This window comes from Impatiens glandulifera, chromosome 4 (assembly GCF_907164915.1).
Source record: "Impatiens glandulifera chromosome 4, dImpGla2.1, whole genome shotgun sequence".
Taxonomy (NCBI): Eukaryota; Viridiplantae; Streptophyta; class Magnoliopsida; order Ericales; family Balsaminaceae; genus Impatiens; species Impatiens glandulifera.
In genome coordinates this window covers 58,257,064-58,280,882 of record NC_061865.1, presented here as the reverse complement: position 1 = coordinate 58,280,882, position 23,819 = coordinate 58,257,064, and the positions used below count along the sequence as shown (strand labels likewise).

The window sequence follows — 23,819 nt, the reverse complement described above, 5'->3', positions numbered from 1 at the left end:
TAATTGATTTTATATATATATATATATATATATTTTTAGAGAATATAGTATAACTGTATCTACGAGAATTCCTAAAACCAAACTGTGTAGGAATGTTAAAAATAACAATAACAAGAATGATAAATGCCCTATTGTCATCCCTAGGGAGGAGAAGTCTTATGGGAAAAATCATTACCTATGGATAAATTATTGGAATTTTTGTTGAGAACTTTGGAGTTCGTTAATGTTTGTTGATTAATATTTTTGTTTATATTTCTTTAATTTGAATTATTAATCTTATTTTATCTCGAGTGTGTGAAAAAAAACTTATATTTTATTGGAAATGATATTTTTTTTTAACGAGGATAAAGAAAAGAAAACTATATTAAAAAAATATAATAAAAATAAAAACAAACAAATAACTTAAATTATAAAAATGTGAATTTATTTGAGTGAAAATAAATAAAACAAAGCATTTATATAATTAAAAAATATTTTTTTCTAAGATAATAGTAAATATTTTAATTAGTTGATGAGAATAATATAAAAGATTAATAACTCAAATAAACTATTAAGTTGTTTTGATGAAGAGTTTATATAAATTTATTCCAAATAATGTGAGCTTCATAGTCTATTCCTCTCTCTCTCTATATATATTTGAATTTGTATTAAAATTTAAATAATTAATAATTTATTCACAATCAAAATCATTACTTAATTTTCTTCCTATCATCATATTAATGTTTTGACATATATCATTTAAACTATTTTTTCTTTAAGTTGGATTTTTTTATATTAAAAATAATTTAAATTAGTATATAACCTCCTTTCAATAATTTAAGACGGGTTTTTGGGCTTGTTTAATGAAAGAGTTTTTTGGGTTTTACTTGAGTTTTATTCTAAACCCTTGTTTGGTAAAAGTTAGGAAAAAATGGTTTTTAAATTTTGAAGACTAATTTATCTTTTGATTTTAGAGGATATGGTGTAGATAAGAGAATGATGGTTTAGAGAGAAGTTAAAATTAGAGGATAATTTTAATATTTAAATAATAAAATTATATAGTTTGATGGTCGATAAGATATTTGATTTTTAGGATAAAAACTGAGTTTTATCCCAAAAACTCTCATCAAACGACTTAATCTAATATAACCTCCTTCTAGCTAATAATTTTCAATGTATAACCTCCATTCAATCATTTTTAATAATTTAAGAAGTTTTTGAGGATAATCAATTATATATTTTTTATTTTTTATCATGTTTATCGTGTGACTAAGAATTTAGAGAAGCTTCTACAACTAATTCATTTTAAGTTTTAACTTACTTGAAAAATAGTTGAAAACCAATAATAATGGTTGAATAGAATGATTCAAGAACACAAACACATCATATGATCATTATATTATATTGTATTTGAAATAATTTAATATGTAATTAAACTACCACTCAATATCATTTATTATAATCTTTCTGTATCACTCTCTCTTTCTTTATTTAATTAGAACATAACATAACAATACCAACAAACATTATTGAAATTCAAAAGAAGAACTAAAGCCACAATATATCTTTCTAGGGTTTGGGTGCAAATTTGGCCTTAATCTTCACAACATCAGCAGTATCAATCTGAAAACCCTTTTCCAGAACATTATCCGGCACAGGAGGAGTCGCACCGAAAAGGGTCGTAGCGATCGTAACGGTCCCTTGAAGCTGGCTATTAAAGCCAGCGATCACGGCCGCGGGAACATAACCGTTGTTAATCTGAAAATGGACCAACCCTTTCGGGAAAACAAAAACTTCACCTTGCTTTATCGTAGTTGATACCAAAACATTAGCGGTCGTGATAAATCCGACATAGAGCTCTCCCTCGAGAACATACACAATTTCGGTAGCCCTAGGGTGAGTATGAGGAGGGTTTATGCCTCCGGGGGCATAATCGATACGGGCAAGAGAGACTCCGAGGGTGTTGAGTCCCGGTATTTTCATAACGTTTGCTAGGGTTACAACCGCACCATTCGTGTTGTTTGTGAGCCCGGGCTTGGCCAAAACGTCGGAAAAGAAATCAGTTGCGTTGAATGCAGCCTTACACACAAATCCGTTCACCTTCACAGCTGAATTTGTTTGTAATAATGTATTATAACGAGTATTAAACAAATTATTGAAAATAGTAATTTTAATCAATGTGTCTATTTATAAGTCATAGTAACAATAAATTAATACATATATAGATGTTTAAGTAGCAATCATTAGAAACAAAAGAAAAATCTCTTTGCAAGTCAACTTTAATTGTAGTTATCATAATTTTTTTACCCGCGTTTATTCTTTTAAAAGAAAATAATATAAAAAACGATATGATTTGAGTGTTCGGAAGAGATTGTCGACTTACTAGAGTTGAAATCGGCGACGCAAACATCTTGAAGTGCATCGGGGTCAGCAACAACAATAGTTATGCCCACCACCAACATCATCATCATAAACATACCCATCTTACCAACAATTGCCATAGCCGAAGAGATCGATCGAAGCAATAGAAAGATTTAATCGAGAGCCTCAAAGAACTTGTTTTGGTATGGAGGAAGAGAATCAAGGCCTCCTTATATAGTGGTGGGGAGAAGGTGAGATTTAATTTTAAAAAATAAACAAGGCAATATTCATGCTAAGAAACAACCAATAATCCAAATTTAAAACCTTTTTATTTTATTATTATCCTTACAAAGTCTACTATAATTTGATATTGCTGGTGTGAATGGGGAATGTTTGATGTTGATGTTATAGGTTCTAACTTACCAAGTCTCTTTTCTCATATGTAAGAATAAATGTCACGCCAAACTTATTGTGACACATAATAAGCGTCGGTATATGCGTAGCGGCGCTTGTTTAGAGACCGTTAATTGCTTTAAGTATTTTTAGACATTTTTGATAATTTGTAGTTTTGGTTTTAATTTAAGAGACAAAAACTCTTCCCATTTAAGTGATCTTAATGAGTGTATTAAAATTTAATATTATTTTAATTAAAAAGGTTAAATATACAAATAAAACACTCTTAAATCTTTTCTTTTATCATAGGAAATTTAGGGTTCAACTAGTAATATTCATTTTTTTAAAAATAGTTGACTTAAGTATAATATATATCCTTTATGTAAGTTAAGACAAACTTAATCATGAGGTTGTTATGCATGTAACTAATTAAGAGGGTCTTCATAAAAATAAGAACTTTTCAAGTCAACTAATCAAAACTGAGATTGATCAAATCGATCTTATTTGAATCTAAATTTTTAATAAATTTTAATGGTGACTAAGTCTCACCTATAATATGCACCTTCTTCTACCATTCCAGGTCAACTTGAGAAATATTCTTCATTTACAATTCATTGATTCATATCTATTTGTAAATGTATCACCTTCAATATTTATCCATTTTCCTTATCATATTTCACAATTTGATTCAACCCATTATAGAATTTAAATTAGATTTTCCCGAAATTCTATGAGTCTCCTCACCTCTAAGTGAAAATAATGAATATCATCTCATAGATCCGATAGTGATAGTTGTTGTTAACATAAGACTCACATTAATCTCCATTATCTGATAAAATACCTCATTCTGTCACACCTATGCACACATGAAGGATGGGCATGCTCATCAACGAATCATTCATTAAACATTTATCACGTATATTTAAAAATTCCTAAAGGATTCGATTTTCATTTACATTCCTTTATTTATAGGAACACATTGGAAATTCAAATTCGTCCCATTAGAAACTCTAAACCTCGTTGGTTGTTTATGAGACATTTGATGACATACTCCTTTGACTTGTAACCTTAAACAACCATTGGAAGTCCATAATAAAAAAATCACAATTAGAATTTGGGGTGCAATATTAGACTTAATCTTTAGAATATCCGCAATATCAATGAGAAAACCCTTTCCGGTGATAAAACCGACGTCAAGCTCGCCTTTGAGGATGAGTCACAACAACTAACAGAAGGAATCCAAGTCGCTCCATCTCAAAGAGTACTCATGATCAAATTTGGTATGGAAAAGTATAAATTGTCTTTGAACATATCTCATCTTTTTTACCGACCTTTTGTCATCCGAGATGAAATATTTATTCTACGTTTGCATCTTGACAAATCGTAGTCTCAAATAGTACAAAGAAACATTTTGTATAAATTTAGCTTTTATTCATAATGTCACGACTTCAAAATTATTTTAGGCCTGTCTAGAATGATCTCTTAAACTCGTGATTTTTTTTCCCGTTTTTGAGAATTTTTAATGAAATGACGCTAAGTCGTTTTTCCCCCCCAAAAAAAAACATTTTGTATAAATTTATTCTCCTCATCACCATATTGTTAGTGCAACATTGTTCCATTGGCTACAAACCTTCCTTAACGACTAGAAAGACCATGAATCAAACTAAACATTAACATCGAGCTAGTGGCACAATGTTTTGATGATTCCGTTGCATTCAATTTATTTTCTTATAAAGCAAAACATTATCCTTCTATTCATATCAACAAAACATGTAAAGTTAGACTACTATGTCTTTACCCAAAATGCCCAAAAATCCATATCCTTTAAATAACATCTCAAAAACCAATAATATATTGAAGAACATAAAATTTTATATGACATTATATTTGAAATATTGGATATCAAATTGGCCAATTACAAATTCATTCAATATTATATAATTTCTCTCCTTACGAATTCTTTATTTCATTTCTCCCACTTCAAAATGCGAGAAGAACATAACAATGCAATTGAGAAGAATTACAAACAAACATATATGAAATTCAAAAGAAGAATCAAAGCACAATATTACATTTTAGGGCTTGGGTGCAAATTTGGCCTTAATCTTCACAACATCCGCAGTATCAATCTGAAAGCCCTTTGCCAAAACATTATCGGGTACTGGAGGGGTCGCGCCAAACAGTGTCACTGCGATTGAAACCGTCCCTTGAAGCTGGCTGTTAAAGGCAGCAATCACGGCCGCGGGCACATAACCGTTGTTAATCTGAAAATGGACCAACCCTTTCGGGAAAACAAAAACTTCGCCTTTCTTGATTGACGTTGATACCAAAACATTGGCTGTGGTGATAAATCCGACGTAGAGCTCTCCCTCGAGAACATAGACTATCTCAGTAGCCCTAGGGTGGGTGTGAGGAGGGTTTATGCCTCCGGGGGCATAATCGATGCGGGCAAGAGAGACCCCAAGGGTGTTGAGGCCTGGGATTTTCTGAACATTTGCTAGGGTTACAAGCGCACCATTCGTGTTGTTTGTGAGCCCGGGCTTGGCCAGCACGTTGGAAAAGAAATCTGTGGCGTTGAATGCAGCCTTACACACAAATCCGTTCACCTTCACAGCTGAATTTGTTTTTTTCATGACCATGCACATGTAACAATCACGAATAATTATCATAAAATTCACAATAATTCATAAAATACATTTAGAAAATCAATATATGGAACAAATAGTTGTTAAAAGAGAAGCATATGGATGCCAACCATGATTTCATTCTCTTTTTTGGTTAAGCTTTTGGATGACTCTAATTTGGCTCGGGCTTAGGTTAGTATCATTGTATCCTGGTCAAGCCGGATAATTTGTTCATGATTTTTTTATTCTCGTTGTTTATGATTCTAACCGGTTAATTTATTATGAATTCACTGAATGATTCGTGATAGTTAACCAACTTCTTTGGGTCAATCATTACCCGATTCTATGTCTACACATTCATTCTTCTACACATTTTCTCTATGATCTACATAAAATTAATTTTTGCTTTTTATAATGAAATGTTCAAAAAATTAGAAGCATAGGAAATTAAAAACGACAAGAGAAATCCTCGTACTAAGATTTGAGTGTTTGGAAGAGACGGTGGATTTACCGGAGTTGAGATCAGCAACGCAAACATCTTGAAGGGCGTCGGGATCGTTTGCAGAAACAATAGCTATGCTCACCATCATCATCAATATCAACACAGCCATCTTACCAGCAACTGCCATAGCCGGAGAGAGATCAAATCGATCAAAAGATTTAAACTATTTTGCGAAACAATATTCGAGAACCTACAAAGGGATCAGGAGAAGAGATGGTTTGGTATGGAGGATGAGAATTAAAGTTCATTATATAGATGTGGGGCTATGAACTATTGTGATAGTAATGAGAGATTAATTAATTTTAAAAATAACAAGGCAATATTCATGCTGTGACAATCATTTCCCAATTTAAAACTTTTATTTTACTAATATCCTTAAAAGTCTACTAGATATAATTTGTTGTTGCTGGTGTGAATCGGTAATGTTAGATGTGTCCAGGTTCTAAGTACTTACCAAGTCTCTCATATTCTTTATAAACTAAATTCATCAAGTCCTGCAAGTAACATTAATGCCGGCACATAAAGACTATTACCGACACTTTATTATGCGTCTCTATTTGGGTTACGATGTAATTCTTTTGACACAAGATAAACGTCGGTAATGTTTCTGACTGATGTTAACTAGCGACGCAAAATCCGAATTAGCCGACGTTTTTTTTTCACTTTGTAGAATCTTACTTATTCATAAGTGGAGGAGAATACCCATAAATCCAAAAAATTGAGAGATATGTCAAAATTGATGGATCAAGTGAAAAGAAATAAAAAAAACTTCTGCATTTTAAGGCGAATTAAATTTTGTTTGTTAGTAGTTTGTAAACTCTGTTTGTTGTTTGACTCATTGTTTATTTTATTAGTCTTTGCTTTCTTAGTTAGATCATGAACTCATGTATTTTTTCATATTTGAATTTTAATTAAAGGACTATAAGTCGTTTTTATAAAAGTAAAAAAAATATTATTCATTTTTACTTGTGCCAATAGTTGATGAAAATTGATGCAATTTTAACTAAGCTTACCATGTATGAGTACATTGAATAAGTTTGATAGACAATCTACACAAATAAAATGGGTAAAATTGTCGAGCCATCCATTCTACTTCGGGAATATTTTTTACTATCATCCCCGAACGGAACGGGTATCGTTATAGTACCATATTCTTTAAAAAAAGTAAAACTTTTATTTAATAATATTATATAAATGAATTTTTTTAATATTATATATATTAAAAAAATTATATCATTTTAAATAAATAAAGTTAAACTCTCCTAAAATAGGTGAAATAAATAACTATATTGGTGATTTATATATTTAATTGTGTTTATTAGTATTTGGGACATAATCAAAGTGAGAATCGGGGCGCTGGGCGGAGACAAATACCATCCCGATCAAACTGGAGAAAAACCGTAAATAACTGGACAATTTAAATTTAAATTGAAAACTGCGGGACAGATTATAATTGCCATCCTAAAATAAGAGTAACATTTTGAGAAAAAAAAATACATTTATAGTTAAAAATGATAATATTAAAAAGTTAGTTCAAATTACTTTTTAACGAATTTAAAATAAGAAATTTAGGGGTCAACTACAGAGTAAATATTAAATTATTTTGAATACGTGACTAAATATAAATATAATTATAATTATCATTACCTAATTCAATTATTCAACCACCCTCTACACTAGCTACATTAATTCACATAGTTATTGATCATACCGATAAATATGTTTTTAAACCTTATTTTATTCATGAACACTTAATTATATATTTATCTTTTCTCAAGTTAATTTTTTTTTTCACCCAAATTTGTTTATGGGATGACTATAGCATTAGTTATGACATTTTATTAAGTAAAAATTGAATTTGAAATTATCTAATTCTCAAAGAGAAAAATACCCACCAAGTGTTCGGTAAAAAAAAGTCTACCTTAAATTGCATTGGGTCATGACTGTGGGGTGTTATAATAACTTCGAATCTTTTAATTAAAAAAATAAATCTATAAAACTGAAAGTTAAAATTACTAATTTAATTTTTTTTTTCTAAACCCTTAAAGTTGGATGGTTTTAAAGTGTCAAATTTTAACCACATAAACTAAAATGTTTGAGATTTGTATTAAAATCAATAAATAAATTATGGTCTTACTATGAATTTTCAATAAATAGATTTCTTTCATATGATGAAAGCAATCATTTCTAAATAATTGTTTGACTAACCATTTATTTAAATTAACAATTGAGTTATTTAAATAATCTTATATTTAGGTTATAAAAAATTAGTTTATTGATTAAAATATCTAAAATCATGTATTACTATATCATATTTTAATTAATTTAATATATAAATATTTATTTAAATAACAAAGTTTTATAATATGATAGAGCCATCATAATCACTCAAATAGTCCAACATGATGGCTTATCCAATATTTTCCAATTTTGTTTTTTTAGTTCCAACAAATCAAGACTTTATAAATGGATATTGAGATCATTCAACAAAAGATTATTTTAAGGTTCCATTACTAGTCTTGGTCATCTAATTCTATATTGCAAGATTTTCTAAAAAAAAAAAAAAATGAACAATCCGCGTTTAGATGAAAAATAATGTGTCTTTTAGCATTATAGAATTATTTATTTCATGGTTCCCACTTTTATACAAGAGGAACAATAACAATAGGAATTGTGAAGAAATACATTACACAAACATTATGAAATTCAAAAGAAGAATTAAAACCACAATATATTTTTTTAAGGTTTGGGTGCAAATTTGGCCTTAATCTTCAAAACATCCGCAGTATCAATCTGAAAACCCTTTGCCAAAACATTATCAGGCACGGGAGGGGTCGCGCCAAACAGTGTCACAGCGATCGAAACGGTCCCTTGAAGCTGGCTGTTAAAGGCAGCAATCACGGCTGCAGGAACATAACCGTTGTTAATCTGAAAATGTACCAACCCTTTCGGGAAAACGAAAACTTCTCCTTTCTTGATGGATTTTGACACCAAAACATTGGCGGTTGTGATAAATCCAACTAAGAGCTCTCCCTCGAGAACATAGACTATCTCGGTAGCTCTAGGGTGGGTGTGAGGAGGGTTTATGCCTCCTGGGGCATAATCGATACGTGCAAGAGAGACTCCTAGGGTGTTGAGACCCGGGATTTTTTGAACGTTTGCTAGGGTTACAAGAGCACCATTTGTGTTGTTTGTTAGCCCGGGCTTGGCTAGAACGTCGGTAAAGAAATCCGTCGCATTAAATGTCGCCTTACAAGGAAATCCATTCACCTTCACAGCTGTTTTTTTTAACATGTAAAATTAGTTATGTAAGAATTGAGCCATTTAAAGTAAGTTTTAAGATTTGGGTGTTTAGAACAATCAAAGAAGACCGAGTACTGTTATGTAACTCGATCATAGACGTAATTTGACTCAATTAATTGTACTTTTTGTTTTTTCATGTCATGTTTTTGTTGTCGAACTTAAACGATTTTTATTTAATTTGCATAAATCATTTTAAGAACAAGAAAAAAGATGTATGAAGGGTTTACCCGAGTTGAGATCGGCGACACAAACATCTTGAAGAGCATCGGGATCGTTTGCAGAAACAATAGCTATTCCGGCCATCATCATCATCATGAGTAGACCCATCTTACTATCAACCGCCATAGCCGAAGAGAAAAGTGTAAATATAAAAATGTCTTGATATGGAAGAAGAGAGAACTAACGCCTTATTTATAGCTGTGGGGCTTTGAAACTAGAAAGCTAGAGTAAATGTGACAAACTCTAAAGTCTAGGGACGTTTTTGATTATTATCCTTTTTTGATCATTTCTTCTATCCTATATGTCTAATATATATAATACTAAGTATGTAACACAATTAGTTTATTGTAATATTAGAGACTTTTATTTTTATATATAATATGGTTGCCAATTTCAATCCCAATCAGAATCAAGCCAAATGGGGTGGTCAGCTTATATGAAGATTGCAGCTGAAATGTTGTCATGGAACTTAAAATTACTAAGCAAAATCTAATTTTAATTTCATTTTTTGTATCTATTTATGTACGTACTGTAAACTTATGTATTAAGGATATAATTAATTAATTAATTTATATTAGATTGCTTAACTTTAAAAAATACTTTTTTTTTTTTGTAAAGAATAATATTTTTTTTTTTAAATGAAGAAGAACTAGCATGACACCCACCCTCGCTTAAATTCAAAGCGTTTTCAGATGAAATCTTAAGCCGACTCTTACTACCGGGTTACCTGATTAGTTTTGTAAAGAATAATATTATTTGTATATTTATAATGTAAACTGTGCTTCTCATTAAGTTCAGGGAGGATAAGAAAACAATATTAAGAAATAGAATATGCCTAGATTAATTTGTTGAGAATGGTTGACATAGTAACTTGGACCATATATATATAATTTTTTAATTCAATTATTTTGGGTATTAATATTTAAGTAGGAATGGCAATTTAATCCAACCCATGATACAAATCCAAATTGATTAAGACATTTTTTTTGGTTTGACTAAGAATGGAACATGAATAATATTTATTGTGAATAAAAGTAGAAGTAGAAGTGGAACTTGACTTGTTATATTTTGTGCTGAATAGTTTCTTCTTTTTCGTGTCTGGAACAGGAATCGACTCAGGAGTTTGTAATAATCAAGTGGCCACTTGTAGGATCTTCTCTTTGTTGGGTCGAGTGATATCATTTAGGGTGATGTTTTTGATTCCCCGACCAAGAGCCTTTTTCTATCGCTTAAGTAAGTGTGTTTTGGGATGTCGCCTTTCGTTTTTCTCTTTTGTTTTGTAACGGAATGTCCCTCTACCATCCAAAGTAGACAGTTTTACACCAAAATATGAATGTAAAGTTTCATTTTTAAAAAAGGAACATAGTTAGGTTGTACTTATAACAATTTATGATTAAACTAATAAATATGAAAAAAATTTAAATTAATTAAAGAAGGTTGAATAATGCATAATTTATAATAACATATAATGAAAGTAGATTAATGTTAAACTTGGGAGGCATGGAACAGACTTTGTAGGACTTTAAGGCTCGAAAATGTTAAACGGTTCCCTTTTGGTGGTCTTCGGACATAGATATAACTTGGTTCGAGAGAAATATGAAAGCATTAGAGAATAAAATGCATCTAACTTGCATTGTCTTTCAAGACGATGCTAGGTCCTATTTTTCTTTTGTTTTCAGTTTTGATTGTCTTGTTTTTTGGCTTATTTTATGTGATTTTTGGTTAACATTTAAAAGAGAAAGAAAATATTATTGTTAGTTAATAATATTTATTAATGAATGTATACTAAATTAATCACTCCCAAAGTCAAATCAGCCAACCATTTTAGAGATAAAAAAATATTGAGCATTTTGGAATTATTCTAAAATTAAAAATCACAATTAATCCTAAAAATGTCAACCATACAACTCATCGACTCTCTAAATAAATTATGTAACAACTTCTTTTCGTACCATTTTCGTTGAATTATTTAATGATTATGTTACTAATTGTAATTATATATATTGCATTGATACTTTTTAGAAAAGAGAAAATAAATTTAAAAACTTTAAAACTAAAAGTACTTGTATAATAAAAAGAATAAAAAAATCAGGAAATACTCTTTAAATTACCTGCAAATTATATGTTTTTTTTTTTCAATTGTCGGACAAAATGATTTTTTATATCCTGTAAATTGTTTGTTTGTTTTAGGAGTTATTTAAGTACTTTATTTATTTTTAGATAATTTATGACTTTCATATATTAATTTATAAGTAATTAACCATGTATTTGTCAAAATCTAGCTTATCCATATTTTCAAACCAAAATAGGTTGTGTGCATAAAATATTTTTACCGACCCTAAATTAATGTCGCTAAAATCTTTACCGATTCTAAATTAATATTGCTAAAAACATTTCCGACGCTCTTCTTGCAACAATATATTTAGTGTCGGTAAAAGATTAGCGACGCTATTATATTGTAAATGTCCTTTTTTTTTGCATTAATATATATGTTATTTCATGTAGTATCACCTTCACTTCTAGAAAATTAACATTGCACAAGAAAATGATAGTTGATTAGCTCAAATATTAACCTATGACTCGTCAAAACAATGGCTTTCATTTCGTAAGTAATACGAATATATCAATCCTCTAACGGTCCTTTCCAATATAATATCTTTCAACTTCGAGTGGGATAAACTTTTCATCCATTCGTCAAAGAATATCCTTACTAGAATAACACATCCTCCCCGAAAGGACATTTTGGTTTGTGTCCGATGATTACACAAAAAAGACAAGTAAAATCTCATTTTCTAGCCGAGCTCTCACAATCTCTCCATGTTTACAACGTTAAAAAGTGGCAGCAATAACATTTTTACTTAAACTATTTTGATGTGTTTTCTTACTACTTCTTGTTGTCAAAACTCGTTTGTTCCATTCGATCAACATTTTAATTTGTTAACTAACCGGAGCTAAATCAGTTTGATGTTGCCGACCAGCCCAGAAGCAACCGACCTTGTTCTTTCAAAATAAATCCGAATAAAAAAAAAGAAGATAATGATGGCATGGAGGTTTATACTTTATAATTATATGATGCGATTTTTTTGACCAAAAAATATAAAGTGATAAAATAAGAGTACGGAGGACTAATATATTGATCAGGATTCCGTTGGCACGTTGATTTAAATGAATGTAGTCTTCTTATTCAAGCAAACTTATCCGACCTTCATAGCAAAAGAAATATTCAAACCTTTTGTCAAGATTGGACCTTTCTATTTTTTCTTTTCTTTTCGAGAAACGGGGCGTTATCTGTACCAATAGTTACATTTTCCCGTAATAATGAAATGAAACGACAATGTTCTGGACTCGTTTTCTCCTCAACCGCCTTGGATTGCTGCCTTGGAAAATGATTTCTCTTACTTTTCTAATGTTTTAAAGTATGAATTAAATTGTATATGACTTTATTTTTCAAGGACTTTTATATATATATATATATATATATATATATATATATATATATATATATATATATATATATATATATATATATATATATATATATATATATATATATAAACAATAAGAATCCGATCCATCTCACAAATAACCCCTAGCTATGAACCTTTTTTTTTAAATGAATTCATGAAAATTAAAGTGCCTTTAAAGCAACGGTAAATGTATTACATGAGAAATGCGTAGAAAAATAAAGAACAAAAATGAAAAAAATAACCGAGCACGAAGATCTTTCAAAAGAGCAATGAGATCACCGGCAGAGTTCACGTTTTTACCGGATCTCACCTCAGCCAGCGTCATGATAATAACATTTTGAAATGGACCTCAACGGTGTCTATAGTTGTCGAAAGTTATTCGGTTACGTTCAAACCATATAATCCACTAAAAAATAACGGGAATAAAAGCTATGAACTATCACTACATTTTTAAAAATTGTGAAATTTATTTATTTTAATGGTTGATTTGATAATTGTGTTTGCTTCCGATAGACTTATTTGTATCTTCAACTAACATTCAATTCAATGACATTTTTGTTTGTTTGTTTAATTGGAGGGTAGAATTGACATTTGAAAGAGTAACACATTTATTTTTAAGGAATGTAAGTTAGTGCTAATAAAAAAATCATTTGAAAATTCTCCTCCTATCCATGTTCCGTGTTTCAAGATCATTGACAATTATTGTGGAGTATATGATGAGTAACTTGTTGGATTATAATGACCTTTTTAATAAGGCTCTTTCTTTTAAATAGTTATGAAAATTTTCCAAATAAAATGAGTGTTACTTTTTTTAAAATTATAAAATGACCATTTTAATGAAAAATCGTTTTGAAACTTAAAAAAATTATAATAGTTATTGATCTAATTTCGTGTGGGTTATATATAGTGAAAGGGAAATGATATAGGGAACGAATTGGGGGAACGAAATGAGGAGCGAAGCCACCTGGCATGCCACGGAGGAAAGAGAAAAAATTATATCTCTTCTTTAGCAAACCCTCAGATCATTTCCCGCTCATCAAACAAAACCCTCCTTATTCTTTTCTTCCATTTTCTTCACCCTCGGCACGCTGTTTATCATCTTCTCCTTCCATTCTTTAGATTCGTCTTCATCCGCGCCGTCTAGCTTCTTCTCCTTACATTCTTTAGATTCGTCTTCATCCGCGCCGTCTAGATTCTTCTCCTTACACTCTTTAGATTCGTCTCCATCCTCGTCGTTTAACTTTTTACTGTTCTTGCGTCTTCATCCTCGTCGTCCTTCCGTTCTTTAGTTTCGTCTTCATCCTCGTCGTCTTCTCCTTGCGTTTTGTTTAGATTCGTCTTCGTCACTGTCCGATTAGCTTCTTCTTCTAATGGTATATCTTCTCTGCCATCATAGCTTACTTTTTTCTTTGTTTTATTGTTCTTCTGTTTGTTTTTGGATTCACGTTTTTCTGTTGTTATGTGATTGTTATGTGTAGGAACCAATATGTAGCTAGAACCTGTATAAAATTGTTAATATTTTTGTTATTTTCAAGAACCTGTATAAAAATGTTAATATTTTTGTTGGCTTGTGTTGTCCTCTGTTTTGTTCTATGTTGTCCCGTGTCTTAAACTATGATGTCCCGTGTCTTAAACTATGTTGTCCCGTGTAAATATTGAAGTTGCTCTAAAGGTTAATATTCTGATGTCATTTGTGTTATTGTAATATGTTGTTCTGTGTTTTAAACTATATTTTTTTCGTTTTAATGCGTTTTATCCAATATGTCTTCCTGCATTTTATTAAATATGTTGTCATGTATTACTGTAATATGTTGTTCATGTGTTGTCATGTATTCTTTGTGCTGATTTCTCTTTTTTGTCTTATGTAGCCCTATGGATGAACCATCATCACCATGTACCGAAGACAAAATTCTCAATGTTGGGATGTCATTCATTTCTGAAAATTGTTACCAACAATTGGGGACATAAATACGTTCTAGAAATAGCGTTAGTGTCAAAAATTATAACGGTTCTAGAAACCAATACTATGTTGTTATGTTGTCCCATATTCATAACGGTGTTGTCATGTGTCTTATACTATGTTGTCCTGTATTTTGTACTATGTTGTCCTGTGTTTATTATTATGTTGTCCTGAGTACATAAATGTTATATTTCTACAACATATACTGCTACTTTGAAATGAAATGTTTCTTATTTTGAAATGAAATGATATACTGCAAAATATGTCCAGAATCATCATGTATGTATTCATTCACCATTTAAAAACTACTTTTAATCATAATAATAATAAAACTGAATTCCGGTAGGACTCTTGCTGCCTCTGTCCGTGCCTGGCTCAAGAGCACAATAACGACAACAACTAGGATCATCAACTTTGACAAACCATTCTTAAGAGATCAGCTAACAATACTATTCAATTATAAATATAAACCATTACAATGAATTGAATTAACCATTCTTAGATAATATAATAATAGTTTTGGATTGAAGAGAAAGATGGTGATCAGCTAACAATACTATTCAAAAAGTAAATGTTTTAATTATACTAACATAAAACCATTACATTACTGTTTTGGATAATTTGGTTTTGTACAACTTTCTGGTCTTGTATTTTAAGTTCATCCGATAAATGTTAGAATCGGATTGTAGAATCCTCGATAGGTATTGGATTCGTAGACAATGAATATTCTTGCTCGCATTTGCTCGGGTTATGCCACAAGTCCACTTAGGATCTCCCTTGTATGTCTCCATGTGCAGCATACAGAATACTCCACAATCCTTATAGTTCCCTGCGTCTTGCCAGGTCATTTTCAATAGCCTCGCAACGCATTTCAAGAGTGTGTCAAAAATGCTCAACTTCATATCCGCAACAAAGTTCAAAAACTTGCATCCAATAGTCTTCAATACTGCGTACTTTGAACCCATATCTATACCCTTCGGGAGTGGCCTATTGTCAATGATATCCATTGTGTTCGACTTCGTATTGTAAACGACCAAATAAAAATGAGAATCATAACCTATGAGTAGAAAAATCTGCATCCAAATATCACAGCACAATAAAGTTAACATAGTATAGTGACAACACACCGTAACAACATAGGACAACATAGTTTAATGTAAGACAAGGGACAATAAAGTGTAAGACATTGTACAACACAGTACAAAATGCAGTACAATAGCGTATTAAACACAAGACAAAAGACTTACAAGTTCAGACCTTTCAAGGTCTCCAAGCATTAATCCAAACTCCGTCAGTTCCTTTAGTAATACAGTATTATAGTCCTTTTGTGACAAATTTGTTGCACCCTGTTGAAGAACTTTTATGTTAGACAAGAAAAAAAGTATTATATAAAGACTTAATGTTCCTGTGTAGTACTCACACTATGAACGGTTGAGAAAAAAACTCGGCTTCGAGGTGCTCCTGGCTTTGTAGTGTGTTTGACGCAGATATTCATTTTATGAGCCCAGGCATCGATTATCCCTGCATTCAACCAACTATTTTTCTGAATTGTCTTTAAGGTGCCGCGTTTGAGAGTAGTCATAATGCTGAAATATAAAATCTCCTCTTGATCTGTCTTTTCTGCGAATACCAGGTTCGCGTATACCTTGTCCCTAACTCTCAAGTGTGGTAACTAAAAACACATGACAACATAACTAAAAACACATGACAACATAACTAAAAACACATGACAACATAGTCTAACACACAGGACAACATAGTCTAACACACAGGACAACATAGTCTAACACACAAGACAACACAATATTAACAATTTAAGCTTAATATTTATCAACTGTCTTTCTTCCTGACTTATTTCATAACAGCTGCTTTAATCATAACTCTATTATCTTCTCCATTTCCTAATACCACTCACCTAAATTTCAAAGATTTAATCATATACCTCTACTTCATAAACAAAGAGTTAATCATTTCCTAATACATCTGCTTCATAAACAAAGAGTTAATCATTTCCCAAATACCTCTACTTCATAAACAAAGAGTTAATCATTTCTAATACCTCTGCTTCATAAAATGATATAGATATATCGACAGTTAATCGTATACCATAAAATAAAGAACTGATTCAATGAAGATTAAACAAGAGGAGACAGTTAACGCTGCAATAGATCCACAATGAACAGGGGACACAGTAAATGAAAATAGTGCAACAATGATAACTTACCTTTCATCTCTATCTGAAGTTAACACTGCATCTCTATCTGGCTTTTTCCTTTTACCTAAAGTGTTTTTGTTCTTCTCTGTCATTGTTTGAGCGGATTCCATTTGAGCGGATATTTAGGGTTAGAGTTTGAGCGGATACTTAGGCTAGGGTTTAAACGGATTTGAGAGTGGGTTTGAGCGGAAATGGTAGTGAGTTTAGCGGAGATAGAATGAAGATTGAAGAGAAGGTTGTTAATCAGAAATGAGAATGATTTTAGCGGAGGAGATAGATTGAAGATTGATCAGAAATCGGAGTGAGATTTTGAAGAGATGGTTGTGTAGAGAATTTTGAGCGTTTTCAGATTGAAGAAAGAGAAAGGGTTGAGAGGAAATGAGAGGAGTTTGAATTGAGGGGTATTATCCTACGTGGAAAAAAAAATAAAATTAATTAAAATTTGACCTACCTGGCATGCCAGGTGGCTTCGCTCCCCAATTCGTTCCCCCACATTCGCTTCTTGTATCATGCCTCATAGTGAAAATAATAATAAAAATCTCATGTGAGTTCTAATTATGCCTTATTTTCATAATTTTTCATTTTTTCTTTAGCGTAACTAAAATTCCATTGCAACAGAAAGTCAAAGTTGTGTGAATTGCCAGCAACAAGGTATAGCGACATTTAATGCAAATTATGTTCATGAAAAACCTACCTAAAATAAACAAGATGTTTATAATCAGTTACACTAATTTTTTTTATTAGTTTTAATATTAAAATAGTATTTTTTTTTTACTTTTTCTTAAAAGAAATATAAGAAAAAAAAAGTTGCATAAATGGTATGACTAGCTTTATAAGCTAAGGCATTTGACGAAACCCTATTTGCAATTCTTTTAAGAATTAATATATATATTTTAACTTTTAATCAAAAAGTGGCTAAGTCCTAGTCTCAAATTTAGTTTCTTTAATTCCACTTTTAGATTTTTGAAAAATTTTGTATAAGGAAAAATATATAGTTTTATTTTGAGAAGATATACTCATTTAATTAATCCAAATTATTGCGGATGGCATACAAATGGTGAAAACTTATAGAAGAAACATTTTATATATAAATGACTATTTGAGTAATCATAATCATCATATATAGATTATATTCAGATAAATACAAATATCAACACATTAATCTTCGAATTCTCAACAATTTGTAGATATTCTTATACAAGCGTAGAGTTATGATTTGATATCTACCCGGGCTAAAAAAAATTTCACAAAATTTATCTGGCTAAATTGATAATAATAAAAAATGTGGTCACATGGGGTTAAACACATTAGCCCGCAAACACACTTAATCATTTAACCAGACGTAAAACTTGTTGTCGCTAGGCTAGAAGGAGGGTATATACAATATATTTTGAATCATCCGGGCTACAACTCAAGTAGTTTATAAGGTAGATCTGCCCTTGTTCTTATGTCTGTTACTATATTTGAAGTTTTATGTCACTATTTCAGTCTTCACTTTCTATTGTTCTCGATAGTTTCCATCAATCTTGTCAAGAAGCTCAACTTACACATGTAACTAGTTTACATATTCACTCTTATTGAACCTAGAAAACAAGATTTATAAGATTTTCAATAAACCCTAGTTTTTATTCAATTTATCTATTCATTTTACTGATGCTAGAGGGTCAACATAAGTTGATGGCGGATGTTCATCCACATTTGAGGGATTCACCACCAATAATCCAATAATTAAGTTAAGAGCAAATTAAGTGAAGGTGGGGACAATATGTTTGGTGAACTAATCCATTCATTTGGTGATATTATTAGATAGAAAGTAAACCAAACATCTTGAATATATTAATTATTATCCCTTTTTTATTATATTCTTTTTTATTATTATTATTAAATTAAGGTGAGATTGATTCTTCAATATCACCAGCTTGTTTTATGTTTGGTTATTTGAAGGTTTTTAATGGGTTTTATAAAAAAAAAATTGTTTGATGTATTTAATATTAAATATTATAAAAATAAAATAGGAGTATTTTTATATTTTGGTTTATCAATTGAATAAATTTTCAATACTTTCACTCTAAACTCTGCAAAGAGGTAGAAATAATAAAAATAAAATTCCTGATTTGTAAAAATTAAAATAAAAACAAACTATTATACTCAATTTGAAAATAAAATAATATAAATTTTATTTAGTATAAAACTTTGGGCAATTTACATTATTCTGTTTTTTCCTCTCCTATCCATCTAAATTTCATTATTTATTGCCAAAGAACATACAAACAAACAAATTAGAAAGAAAGTGACAATTCACAAATTCACTTATATTTAATTTATTTCTTGGGTGCAAATTTGGACTTAATCTTCTCAACCTCCTTGGTCCCAATTTGAAAAGCCTTTGTAAGAACATTATCGGGCACGGGAGGGCTCGCTCCGAACAATGTCATCGCGATCGATTGTGTCCCTTGTAGCTGGCTATTAAACGCGGCAATAACAGCCGCAGGACCATAACCATTGTTATTCTGAAAATGGACCAATCCTCTTGGGAATACGAAAACTTCGCCTTTCTTGATTGATTTCGATACCAAAACATTGGCAGTGGTGATAAAACCAACGTCTAGCTCTCCCTCGAGAACAAAGACTATCTCGGTAGCTCGAGGGTGGGTGTGAGGAGGGTTTATGCCTCCGGCGGCGTAGTCTATGCGGGCAATGGAGACTCCAAGGGTGTTGAGGCCTGGGATTTTTTGTACGTTTGCTGCGGTCACGAGCGAGCCCATCGAGTTGTTTGTGGCCCCGGGCTTGACTAATGCGTCCGAGAAGAAATCCGATGCGTTGAATGTCGCCTTACATGGAAATCCGTTCACTTTCACAGCTGTTACAAGTTTGTTGATGATCAGTCGTATCCATTATCGATGAAGATTGTAAGGATTAGATTAGAGTTAAAGATTGAATGTTTTCTTGTACAAAGAATTTATTTATATTTTTTTAAACTTCATACAAATATTCATTGCGTACAAAATCAGAAAGGAAAATACATGCAATAGTCACTTGATTCGAAAGTAATTATAAAAATTATAAAAAGTGATTAAAAATGTGCTATATTATTATTATTATCTAGAGTGAAATCTAAACTTAGTCAACTTAATAAATGATGACGATATTGTCCTCTTAGAATGCATTTGGAAGGATGTGAATTGAAATTGACATTCAATTTATATGTTTCAAAAAGAATATTAAAAGATAATTTGAATATATATATTGTTTATATTATTATGATAAAAAAAAATTATGTAAAACACATTGAACCATGTTATAAATATAAAATAATATATTTTATTTATAAAAAATAAAAATAAATAAATATTGAAATTATAATTAATTCGGAACTAAAAGATTGAATTGAAAATTACAAAATTGGTTTGAATTTCTTCCATTATAATTTTAAAAATTCTAAAAAGAACATCAAAATTAGAATTACATTCCAATTTCAATTATAAGATTACCAAATACAGCATTAAAGTTGTTAAAAATGTTTAGTTTTATTTTATTTAAAAAATGTAACTTTCAATTATACATAAAAAAAATGTTTTTTCTATTAAACAAAATAGTGGGACCCTTTACTCAAAATAAAATAAATAAATAATAATAATATTATGTTTGGTTGGAAATGAAAATAAATGTTAATAAAAATAATAATGGCTTTAAATCTATTGTTTGATAGGTTCTAATATGCCGTACATTTATCAAAATTAATTATTTTAAAGAATAAATCAAAATTAATAAAGAGAGAAGAAAACCACCTAATTATGACTGTGGTAAAAAGTGAAAATAAATTTTTAAATAGCAGATCTCATCTCCAATAATTGATATGGCATGAAAATGGTGGATTTCTTGTCGTTATGTTATGTGCTAAAGCGGCAGTAATTGGAATATATAGAGGAGATCAAGATTCAAGATATGCACATGGAAATCAATAGCAAACTAATAATAATAATAATAATAAAATGAATTTACCGGCGTTTAGATCGGCGACGCAAACGTCTTGAAGCATGTCGGGATCGTTTGCAGCGACCATGGCGATACTAATTACCATCATAAAAAGAAAACCCATTAATTTTCCGACAGCCACCGCCATTTCTGGATTTAAGTTAGAGAAACAAATTACAGATTTTAGAGAGAGAAAGAGAGATAATATTGAATTTGAGGTTTTTGGTGTGGTAGAAGAAGAAGAAAATTAAGTCTCATTTATAGCGGTGGAGATCATGTATGAACACATGTAAAAAGATTAAATTTAAAATATTAATTTCTGGTTTAATAAAGTCTAGTACAATATTGTTGGAGGTTGAAATTTCGGTCATGGTTGACATCCACACGTAGAGTACAATTCTTTCTTTAGAATATATATTTTTTCCTATATTTATTTAAATTATTAAAAAAATAATAACATTGTTATGTCCATTTCACCGAAACTTCAACTTAAAAATAAGTTTTTTTTAACGTGAATTGAACTTTAATCTTTTATTTATTAGAAAATTAAGTTACTTTTAAGATTAGTTCGGTTTGAATTATTTGAATTTATTATTTAAATTTTTTTTTTTTATCGTATTACTTAATTTATTAATTAAAATACTAAAATATAATATTTATTTAAAAAAATTATTTTGTTAATATATTTTAATACCCTTTAACTATTTTTACTAAAAAAAAATTATACATTCTCAAAATCATTATCATTCATTTTTTTAAATTTTTTTAATAAAATTTTTAATTTAAATTATGAACTAAATTATATATTAGTTGGTTGATTATATGATTAGAGATGAGGTACTAAATCACATAATAAGAGACCAAATAAAGAGAATGGATATTCTTACGGATTCGAATGAGAGCAACCAGAAAATGGAGGCGAATAACATAAAATTCTAACTTTAAAGAAAAAACACAAAATTTTATTATAGTTTTAATTACTTTTCTTGTTTACTTGCACCAAGAGAGCTAACATTCAACATTTATCTTAGTACTTACAATTTACCTTGATTTATTTATCAAGATTTTATTATTTTGTTAAATTTGTGTTAGTTTTTGTCCTAACTAAGTTTGTAAAGGTCCACATACTGGTCCACGTTTACATGTGATTTTCTGATACAGATCTATACCTGAAAATTATTTTTTATTACCTACCAAATATACATCAAATTTTTAAAAAAAAGTTAATAATTATATTAGATGTCTTTGTTAATTTTATAAAAAAATTATATCTAATTTTTGTATTTCTCTCTAAATATATGATGGCGTGTAAAGTTACTATCTTTAGTGTGAGTGTGTGACAATAATAATAATAAAATAATATATTGATTATTTGGTTATGTTGACACATGACAAGTAGCCTTAAATATAATATAAATGTATATTGAAAAATCGTCTTATTCTATATTCAAATTGAATAAAACTTATCACACGTCGTCTGCAATTCAACTTTGAACAAAGAAATGACTTTTTCTCCCTATTATCCTGCAATAATTAATTAATCAAATAGCAAATATCAATTTGAATTGGTTAAATGATAAATAAAATAAAAAACTTATGTGATGTTTTGTTATTTAGAATTTTTATTGGATTTAAAATATGAGAAATGATTTGAATAATTAAGTTGATCATGTACCATTGACACATATGAATAGAGGAAAAAAAAAAGTAATATTATGTTCATAAATTTTTGCCCGAACATTTATCATGTACATGAAAGATAAAAAAATTAATTTTTTTTTTTTAAGAAAATGGTGATATTTTGGAGATTTTTGTCTGAATATGACCATTTGTAGGAGAGAAAAAAATAATTAATTAATATTTTTTTTTCAGAATAAAGGTCAATTTTTTTTTCGGAATAATGGTCATGTTCAGTAGATTTTTGTCCCAAACATGGCCATATATGCAGAAAAGAGAAAAAAATCAATTTATTTTTCCGAAAAATGACAATGTTCGGGAAATTTTTATCCCGAACATGGCCATGTGCAAGGGAGAGAATTTTTTTCCCCGAATTAGCCATGTTTAGGAGATATTATTTTTCTCACCTACCCCAGTGATAGGTCATATCCGTTATCACGATTCTTTTGATTAATATATCTACAATTTATTTCGTTCTAACTTATTTAATAATCTCGTATCCAACTAATCCATTGCTTGATTAGCTTGCATTCAAAGTGATGTGGGACATTCTTTGGTGAAACAATGCATTCTCATCATATGATTAATTAAAAATCAAATAATTAAAATATATTCAAATGACACATTAAAATAGATCACAAAAAATTGTGATAAGAAAAATCATAAAAGCAATTTAGAAAAGACAACTCCCAAAATTCTCAAACTTGGGTTATAAGTTACATCTGCTTTTCATTCTAATACTTATAACTTCTCATTTTCAAGTATAAATGTCGTCCCTATAAATTTTAAATACTTTCTTTTTCACTCACGGTTTTCTATTTTTTCATCGGTTTTCTTAACTTTCTTTTTTAACGATTTTCAATTGTTCATCAAGGAAATTGGCGTCAGCATTCAAGTTCCACCTTGTAACGTTTCGTTGTGCATATATGCCAAACATTCATGCCCTTGATTCCGAGGTAACCTTTGGAACATGGTCTTCCACTACACTTTAGTTTAATGTGTGCGCTAATTAAGTTCATCCCGATCTTAACACCTAGAAAAGTTATAAGAAAAAGTAATTGATCATTATTGTTTGTCTATCAATCAACAACAAAAACGAAATTCATGGCTATTGTATTTTAATAAATTGTAATTGAAAAGCTGA

The 23,819-nt window shown here is 30.0% G+C and overlaps 5 protein-coding genes across 5 annotated transcripts; all 5 read right to left on the bottom strand.

Annotated features, from left to right (window-relative positions):
* Positions 1-1,497: 1,497 nt before the first annotated feature.
* Positions 1,498-2,480, bottom strand: LOC124935540 (rhicadhesin receptor-like). The gene is made up of 2 exons (XM_047475969.1): positions 2,363-2,480; positions 1,498-2,162 (listed from the first exon to the last, which is right to left on the bottom strand). The coding sequence occupies exons 1-2, from the start codon at positions 2,478-2,480 to the stop codon at positions 1,549-1,551; spliced, it is 732 nt and encodes a 243-aa protein (XP_047331925.1). The 3' UTR covers positions 1,498-1,548.
* Positions 2,481-4,751: 2,271 nt separating this feature from the next.
* On the bottom strand, positions 4,752-5,989 carry LOC124936192 (rhicadhesin receptor-like). Its single transcript, XM_047476670.1, has 2 exons — positions 5,869-5,989; positions 4,752-5,347 (listed from the first exon to the last, which is right to left on the bottom strand). The coding sequence occupies exons 1-2, from the start codon at positions 5,984-5,986 to the stop codon at positions 4,809-4,811; spliced, it is 657 nt and encodes a 218-aa protein (XP_047332626.1). The 5' UTR covers positions 5,987-5,989; the 3' UTR covers positions 4,752-4,808.
* A 2,554-nt stretch (positions 5,990-8,543) lies between these two features.
* LOC124936176 (nectarin-1-like) lies at positions 8,544-9,526 on the bottom strand. Its single transcript, XM_047476646.1, has 2 exons — positions 9,390-9,526; positions 8,544-9,137 (listed from the first exon to the last, which is right to left on the bottom strand). Exons 1-2 carry the CDS (start codon positions 9,505-9,507, stop codon positions 8,599-8,601), a joined length of 657 nt encoding a protein of 218 aa, XP_047332602.1. The 5' UTR covers positions 9,508-9,526; the 3' UTR covers positions 8,544-8,598.
* A 5,881-nt stretch (positions 9,527-15,407) lies between these two features.
* Positions 15,408-17,216, bottom strand: LOC124935539. The gene is made up of 2 exons (XM_047475968.1): positions 17,033-17,216; positions 15,408-15,666 (listed from the first exon to the last, which is right to left on the bottom strand). Exons 1-2 carry the CDS (start codon positions 17,131-17,133, stop codon positions 15,408-15,410), a joined length of 360 nt encoding a protein of 119 aa, XP_047331924.1. The 5' UTR covers positions 17,134-17,216.
* A 1,969-nt stretch (positions 17,217-19,185) lies between these two features.
* On the bottom strand, positions 19,186-21,217 carry LOC124934402 (nectarin-1-like). The gene is made up of 2 exons (XM_047474928.1): positions 21,026-21,217; positions 19,186-19,883 (listed from the first exon to the last, which is right to left on the bottom strand). The coding sequence occupies exons 1-2, from the start codon at positions 21,144-21,146 to the stop codon at positions 19,345-19,347; spliced, it is 660 nt and encodes a 219-aa protein (XP_047330884.1). The 5' UTR covers positions 21,147-21,217; the 3' UTR covers positions 19,186-19,344.
* Positions 21,218-23,819: the final 2,602 nt, after the last annotated feature.

Bases quoted from the DNA above. Each gene is read 5' to 3' on its own strand.
- LOC124935540 (XM_047475969.1), bottom strand. From the start codon at position 2,480: ATGGCAATTGTTGGTAAGATGGGTATGTTTATGATGATGATGTTGGTG. The intron at 2,163-2,362 runs GTAAGTCGACAA...ACTTATAAATAG, and splicing joins CGTCGCCGATTTCAACTCTA to ACACATTGATTAAAATTACT.
- LOC124936192 (XM_047476670.1), bottom strand. From the start codon at position 5,986: ATGGCAGTTGCTGGTAAGATGGCTGTGTTGATATTGATGATGATGGTG. The intron at 5,348-5,868 runs GTAAATCCACCG...AAACAAATTCAG, and splicing joins CGTTGCTGATCTCAACTCCG to CTGTGAAGGTGAACGGATTT.
- LOC124936176 (XM_047476646.1), bottom strand. From the start codon at position 9,507: ATGGCGGTTGATAGTAAGATGGGTCTACTCATGATGATGATGATGGCC. The intron at 9,138-9,389 runs GTAAACCCTTCA...TAAAAAAAACAG, and splicing joins TGTCGCCGATCTCAACTCGG to CTGTGAAGGTGAATGGATTT.
- LOC124935539 (XM_047475968.1), bottom strand. From the start codon at position 17,133: ATGGAATCCGCTCAAACAATGACAGAGAAGAACAAAAACACTTTAGGT. The intron at 15,667-17,032 runs GTAAGTTATCAT...ATGCGTTGCGAG, and splicing joins ACTTCAGATAGAGATGAAAG to GCTATTGAAAATGACCTGGC.
- LOC124934402 (XM_047474928.1), bottom strand. From the start codon at position 21,146: ATGGCGGTGGCTGTCGGAAAATTAATGGGTTTTCTTTTTATGATGGTA. The intron at 19,884-21,025 runs GTAAATTCATTT...AACTTGTAACAG, and splicing joins CGTCGCCGATCTAAACGCCG to CTGTGAAAGTGAACGGATTT.